Raw genomic sequence first — 7,261 nt, 5'->3', positions numbered from 1 at the left:
TGCAAAAAAAAAAAAAAAAAAGGACGATTACTGAGAATGAACAAGCCCACCGCTAGCAGATATTGTTCTCTTTTCCCTTTCGGACTTCCATTCAAGGTTTTTAAAATGCGTCTACTAGGGAGAGGTTTCCACACCCTTATAAAGAATGTTTTGTTCTCCATTCCAACTGATTTGAGATCTCACGATCCATCCCCCTTCGAGGCTCAACGTCCTCGCTGGCACTCGTTTTATTCTCCAATCGATGTGGGATCTCCCAATACGACATAAAGTTTTGTAGCTCAATAGAGAATGTGGTATAAGATATAACACAAGCGGCACTACAAGGAAGAGGCACCACAAGACGCCCTATTTGATAACTATTCGACTTTCTGTTTTCTATTGTTGAAAATTGTGCTTGTTTCTCATAAATTCTTCCCTATGGTTTGGCTTTACTTTGTAAACGATTGAAATTAAACTAAGAAAGTTTACTTTCATTTTGAAAACTCTAAAATTAGATAACAAGATAACAAAACAACGAAATCAAGCTCAAATTTCAAGAACAAAACAGAGTCAATGGGGCCTGAAAAAACATAAAATGGAGCAAAGTTCACACAATAAAGAGTCCCAATGATCTTAAAGAACTCATTATTTGCCAACAATTCCAAGTTTCTTAATAACCAAAATTTCACAAAAGCATGGCGTTCATCATTTGGCATATATATTAAAGAGGGGAAATCAAGGATTTCTACACCTACCTCAACATCATCGCGTTCCAATCGGCTTCAGCCGATGCAGCAATAGATGCCATTGCCTGCCATTTAATCATAAAACAAAAACATTGAATTGAAAAACTTATTCATGCTATTAATTTCTACATGAGATTCTAAACAGCGTACATTCGAAGAAACTGATAAGAACGAAATGACAATATATGTAAAATTAACTCCCGAGGCAAGATTAGCATTAACTCCCAACTTCGTTAGGTCAGCTAAATTTCTAGTCAATTCCTTCCTGTTCTAAGCAAGAATGCAAAAGCGAGGCGTATTGGCAGAAGTAAATACCTCTTGAACACGAGTGGAATCGAGTTGCCGGTCTTCAACGCGATCAGTGAGCTTATCGAAGGCTTTGCTCTGTTGCTGCATATCCTTCGAATCTACCAGACTCTCGACTCCATCGTCTCCCGCTTCCATTTTCTGTAAATATCGTTCGCAAATCGTTTAGCGCCCTGAATACTCAAACTCACAACGTAGCAGTATTTTCTGTGATTTTTAGCAACAATCGAAGAACCTGCTGCAACTGAGAATCGTAACAAATCGGCGACGGCAAGGAGCTAAGAACAGCTAACCCTCGGTAACAATTTCCAACTCGTCGAGTATGGGGCAATCCACTGAGACAGACTACAAAGAGCGTCGTCCAGGCCCAAATTAAAGCCCAATAGTCTTCAGAGCAAGCCCAAAATCAAGCCCAACTCGAGCCTGAGCGCAAAGCCCAATTCTTAGAGCGAGCCCACAAGATCCGCTACTACTTCAAGCCCAACTTCAAGCCCAAAAAGAAAACGTAAGCCCGATCCAGAATGAGCCCGAACGTCGATAAGCCCACTAAAGTTAGTGGGAGGAAAGCGGCGTTCATAAAAGTACAAAGCCCAAATTCAAGCCCAACCCTAAGCCCAATAGTAAAACGAGCTGAAGCCCAAGCCCAACCCGAAGCACACAGTAGAACGAGCTCAAGCCCAAGCCCAACTCAAAGCACACTGTAGAACGTTCTCAAGCCCAAGCCCAACCCAATGCACACAGTAGAACAAGCCCAAGTCAAACCCAAAGCACAAACAGTAGAACAAGCTCAAGCCCAAGCCCAACTCAAAGCACACTGTAGAACGATCTCAAGCCCAAGCCCAACCCAATGCACACAGTAGACCGAGCCCAAGCCCAATTGAAAGCACGCAGTAGAACGAGCTAAAGCCCAATACCAAGCCCAACTCAAAGCACGCTGTAGAACGAGCTAGCCGAAGCCCAACCCAAAGTACACAGTAAACCGAGCCCAAGCCCAAGCCCAACCCAAAGCACACAGTAGACCGACCCTAAGACCAAGCCCAAGCCCAACGCAAATCACACAGTAGACCGAGCCCAAGACCAACTCAAAGCACACTGTAGAACGAGTTCAAGCCCAAGGCCAACCCAGAGAACACAGTAGACCGAGCCCAAGCCCAAAGCACACTGTAGAACGAGCTCAAGCCCATTTTCCAACCCAAAGCACACAGTTGAACGAACCCAAGCCCAACTTAAAGCATACGGTAGAACGAGCCCAGGCCCAAGCCCAACCCAATCTTATCATGTGCTCGAGTTTTCAATGGATAAACTTATACATTTATGATAAACAAAAGTCAAACTCACGTAGTTGAAATCATTATTTGTACCAATGAATTCAATTGTACCTCATTTTTCATTAATGGCTACGAACTTATGAAACTAATAATTTTTCTAATCTTCAAATATTTGATCGATTTTTTTACCTGACTGGATTTATGTGGAGAATTTCCCGAACAGATAAGTCATATGGGTGAAATTTATCCTTTGTTCATGATTTGCTCGTTTTCCAATACGCAATCTTGCAAGAACTACCCCATGCCTACTTTTTTATTCAATCTCCACTCCCCAATTTGATCACACCGACTTTCCACTTTCTGCTGTATTCGCTCCTGATTTCTTGGCCGGAATGGATCGATCATCGCCGGAAAAGCTCATCCTCGTCAACCGGGAACCAAACGGGATCGCATTCGTTACGATCAACCGACCGAAGTCCTTGAATTCGTTAACGAGAGCGATGATGGCAGATTTGGCTCAGGCGTTTAAGACCTTGGACCGCGACGAGTCCGTGCGAGTTATCGTGCTCTCTGGATCAGGCCGAGCCTTCTGTTCCGGTGTAGACCTTACTGCGGCGGAGGATGTTTTCAAAGGAGATGTGAAGGATGTTGAAGCCGATCCGGTTGTGCAAATGGAACGCTGCCGGAAGCCGATAATCGGAGCGGTTGCAGGTTTCGCCGTCACCGCTGGATTTGAGATCGCCTTGGCTTGCGACATACTCATAGCTGCCAAAGGAGCCAAGTTCATCGATACTCATGCTAGGTTTGTTATTTTCCGACTCAATTTTTTTGTAATCTCGAGTGATTCTTGCTGCTAGGAATAGGATAAACACGGATATAGGATCAATAAACCAAGTAATTTTCTGAAATCTCCTGCCCATTCTGTTCTATTGAAACTCCGAATTTCTGGAAAATTTCGTGATAGATTTGGGATATTTCCTTCATGGGGATTGTCTCAGAAACTCCCGAGGATCATCGGAGTTAACAAAGCTCGTGAAGTATCCTTAACGGCGATGCCTCTAACTGCAGAGGAAGCCGAGAGGAAGGGTTTGGTGAATCACGTGGTCGACGGAGGAGAATTGTTGAAGAAAACTCGAGAGATTGCGGAGGCCATCTTGAAGAACAATCAGGACTTGGTGTTGAGATACAAGTCCGTCATTAACGATGGCCTGAAGCTGGATCTTGGCCATGCTCTTGCGCTGGAGAAGGTAATTTCCTTGACAAAATTCATATTCCAAATCTGTTGATCATTGAACCTTGAAAATTGTGTTCTTATTTCTGTTAAACTCGAGTTTCTCTTCGAATTTTTGTGCCAATAACTGTCTGGGGATGATTTTTAAGTACTTTTTGGATGAACAAAGCTTGTGTCGTAGCATCCTGCAACTAGGGATGTACAATGTACATTTACACCATGGGGATTCGCCCCGAATGAGATTTCCTTTTCACACAGGAGGTGGGGAAGGAGGAGGGGGGAGAATTTTCGAAGAATATTCGTTTTCCCCGCTCTCGTTCCCGTCCTCGCCCCGAATGGGGTTTCCTCTTTACACAGGAAGTGGGGAAGGAGGAGGAAGTTGGTTTTTAGTGTTCGGTGGTGTTCAGCACAGGGGAGAACATCCAAGCCGTGGAATTCACACGAAAGGGAACGAGGGATGATCAACGAAAAAAGTGCTCTCTGAACGTGAAAGTTATTTTCCTCTTGGGAATGTTTTCCTTTGGAACAGCCGCAACACGAAGATCCTTACCCTTCCACTTTCCCTTTCTTCCCTAGTTTCCGCTGCTCTCGTTCTCGTCCTTGCCCTAAATGGGGCTTCCTCTTTATGCAGGAAGTGGGGAAGGAGGAGGAAGTTGGTTTTTAGTGTTCAGTGGTGTTCGGCATAGGGGAGAACATCCAAGCTGTGAAATTCACACGAGAGGGAACGAGGAATGATCAACGAAAAAAGTGCTCTCTAAACGTGAAAGTTTTCCTAGGGGAGAACATCCAAGCTGTGAAATTCACACGAGAGGGAACGAGGAATGATCAACGAAAAAAGTGCTCTCTAAACGTGAAAGTTTTCCTACTGGGAAAGTCTTCCTCAACACAAAGTTCCTTACCCTTCCACTGTCACTTTCTTCCCTTGTTTCCAGTACTATCGCTCTCGTCCTTGCCCCGTTTCTTTTATCTAAATGGAGAATAATTCTTGACGAGGAATCCTCATCCCGATCCTAAACTTTGCGGGGATGGAAACGAAGCATTTCTACCTATACAACTGACTATCTGTTTTGTTTGTTTGTTTTTGTTGATGCAGGAGAGAGCTCATGCATATTACAATGGAATGACCAAAGAGCAATTCAAGAAAATGCAGGAATTCATAGCTGGTCGGAGCTCCAAGAAGCCTTCCAAGTTATAGTGTCTAAACGATGTAGCTTAATAATAAGAACTTGCCTCCTAAACGGTCAGTGGATTCTTCCCTAGTTTTATGCACATGTAATTTGATTCTAGTGGATCAGAGATAAAATGACTATTTTGAGAAGAATTCAGGCTTGTTCTGGGCAATAAATGTTGGGTATTTTATGGATAATGGCTGATTATGAACTCATTGGATGGCAGTTTATGGTTGATTTGATATCACATTGAAATGGTAAATTATAAATAACAATTATTTGTGAAGGAAGAGTCCACAACACTTTCAGAACAGGATATATAAATGTTTAACATGACCGGGCTCATGAACACAGAGGTAAAATGTGAAGTCCCACGTCGGTTAGAGAGGGGAATGAAAGGGTGTAGAAACCTTTTCCTCTTTTCCTAGTAGATTTGTTTTAAAACTTTTGAGGGCAAGCCTGAAAGGGAAAACCCAGAAAGAACAATATCTGCCTGTGGGGGTATGAGCTGTTAGAGATGGTGTCAGAGCCAGACATCGAGGGTGTGTCAACGAGGACGTTGGGCTCCTATGGAGGTGGATTGTGAGATCTCACATCTGTTGCCCAAACACTGAGCATTATGCCAACGAGGACGTTGGGCTCCTATGGAGGTGGATTGTGAGATCCTACATCTGTTGGCAAGACACTGAGCGTTGTGCCAACGAGGACGTTGGGCCTCCAAGAGTGGATTGTGAGATTCTACCTTGGTTGGAGATGGGAACAAAACATTTCTTATAAGGGTGTGAAAACCTCTCCCTTTTCAAAACCTCGAGGAAAAAGTCCAAAAAAGGCAATATCGGTAAGTGGTGGTGGGCTTGACATAAAAGCATCAAGAGTAGAGCGGTGTTCGATGGGGGGAGATGATTGAGTCGTAATACGGTAAACTCAAAAGATTACAACCGAGAATAGTGCCTAGTTCTTACCCTTTGATATGTCTTTTGAGTTTAATCAGCAAATAATCGGTAGATATTATTTGACATAAAATCGAGCGAAGACACTCAATTCAAAGATAAACTTGCAAAAGACGTATTGGGCTCAAACACTTTTTTAGCCCAAATAAAATTATTAGATGGGCCAAGAGGCCCAAGTCACAACCATAAAATTGACCAATAAATTATATTGTTCAAAATTTTATTACAATTATTTTTGTTGTGATTAATCATTTTCTGGATTATTTATTATCATTTTAAAATATATATATGTTTTTTGAAGTACGGAATAAAACAAATTATTATTTTATAGCTCATTATTTTCAGCTTTAATTGATAATATTTTTTGTTTCTTAATTAAATATTGAAATTCTCAGTTAAAATTAAAAAAAGAGAAGAATTTTTCGCATTTATAAGTTTAATAATCTGTAAATAATTATATATATATATATATATATATATATATATATATATTTGGTTAATCATTTAGTTTTTTTTTTTTATAAACTATCTCGCTTTAAATAAATTCAAATTTGTTAAATTTTATTTTATTTTATTTATTTAAAATTTTTAAAAATACTTCTGCTCACTTAAATCATCGAAGAAGTTAATAAAATTGGTTAAAAAAACATTCTTTTTTCAAAAATAATTTCAAAATTTTAAACTTTTTTTAATAAACTATTTTTCTAATTTTAACAACTTAGAACCCAAATAAGCTTAAAATAGCTGAATCAAATACTAAGTTTTGGTTGAAATAAAACCTTAAATTATTTTATTTATTTATTTATTATGATTATTGTTTATTTATTAAAAATAAATTTAAAAGGTGGATGTGAAATGCGGGGGGACTAAATGCAATAAATTAAATTAAAATGAAGTCAATATTAAATAATGACCCATCATATCTTAGTTTCTATAATTAATAAATCAATTTATTAGTTGAAAATGGCTTTTAATCTACCAATAATTACTATAATTAAATAATCATTCAAATTGGTTGAAAATTCTATAATAATTTTAAGCAACAAAAAAAATATAACAACCATAATTATTTAATTTATTCCAACAGATTATTACACAAAATGAATTAAATCCAATTATTTAATTGTTTTATTTAAATTAACGATATATAAGTTGGCCTTTTTCTTTTATGGTATGGATCCACTAATTTTTCAAGCTATTTAAAGACTTAATCAACATATCTAAGTAACAAAATTTTTTATTACAAACTAAGTAACAATTCCAGGCTCAATAATTATTATTAATCTTTTAGATTTTAATGCATTTTTAATGCAAGGTGGATGGTAGGTTCTACATTAAATTATTAAAATCAATGCATAAAATTGATTTGAAAATCTCAAGTCGTAATCATAAATAATAAGTAAATTCACGAATGAAATAATTTTTTTTTTAATTATTTAATCTAAGGGCAGATATATGAATTAGTAAAATTATATTTAAGTTGACGAATAAATGTATTTTAAATTTTTTTAAAAAATTTGAAGGGTATTAATGTAATTTGTAAAAGGAGGGTATTTTGAAACACCATTAAAAAAAATAAAGTTAGTTTAGAGTTTTTTTTTTTTTTTTTTTT

General features: G+C 38.4%; 2 protein-coding genes across 3 annotated transcripts in view; one reads left to right on the top strand and one right to left on the bottom strand.

Moving 5' to 3' along the window:
* LOC111459959 (huntingtin-interacting protein K) overlaps positions 1-1,372 on the bottom strand; it is a 2,742-nt gene extending 1,370 nt beyond the window's left edge. The window contains exons 1-3 of one of the 2 annotated variants that reach the window (XM_023103025.1): positions 1,207-1,372; positions 1,041-1,176; positions 735-790 (exon numbers count right to left, since the gene is read on the bottom strand). In XM_023103025.1, the coding sequence (XP_022958793.1) occupies positions 735-790; positions 1,041-1,169 (185 nt within the window). In that variant the 5' untranslated portion in view covers positions 1,170-1,176; positions 1,207-1,372. The remainder of the gene's footprint in view (positions 1-734; positions 791-1,040; positions 1,177-1,206) is intronic. The other variant, XM_023103026.1, reaches the window with a different exon arrangement.
* Positions 1,373-2,419: 1,047 nt separating this feature from the next.
* Positions 2,420-4,936, top strand: LOC111460389 (probable enoyl-CoA hydratase 1, peroxisomal). Its single transcript, XM_023103636.1, has 3 exons — positions 2,420-3,101; positions 3,264-3,546; positions 4,624-4,936. The coding sequence occupies exons 1-3, from the start codon at positions 2,692-2,694 to the stop codon at positions 4,723-4,725; spliced, it is 795 nt and encodes a 264-aa protein (XP_022959404.1). The 5' UTR covers positions 2,420-2,691; the 3' UTR covers positions 4,726-4,936.
* Positions 4,937-7,261: the final 2,325 nt, after the last annotated feature.

The sequence above is a fragment of the Cucurbita moschata genome, unplaced genomic scaffold, assembly GCF_002738365.1.
Source record: "Cucurbita moschata cultivar Rifu unplaced genomic scaffold, Cmos_1.0 Cmo_Scf00023, whole genome shotgun sequence".
Lineage (NCBI taxonomy): Eukaryota > Viridiplantae > Streptophyta > Magnoliopsida > Cucurbitales > Cucurbitaceae > Cucurbita > Cucurbita moschata.
Note: the sequence above shows the minus strand (reverse complement) of the source record. Positions and strands in the feature narration are given on the sequence as shown.

Coding starts and splice junctions, on each gene's coding strand:
- LOC111460389 (XM_023103636.1), top strand. CDS start 2,692: ATGGATCGATCATCGCCGGAAAAGCTCATCCTCGTCAACCGGGAACCA. Junction 3,102..3,263: donor TTCATCGATACTCATGCTAG/GTTTGTTATTTT, acceptor ATTTCGTGATAG/ATTTGGGATATTTCCTTCAT. Junction 3,547..4,623: donor ATGCTCTTGCGCTGGAGAAG/GTAATTTCCTTG, acceptor TTGTTGATGCAG/GAGAGAGCTCATGCATATTA.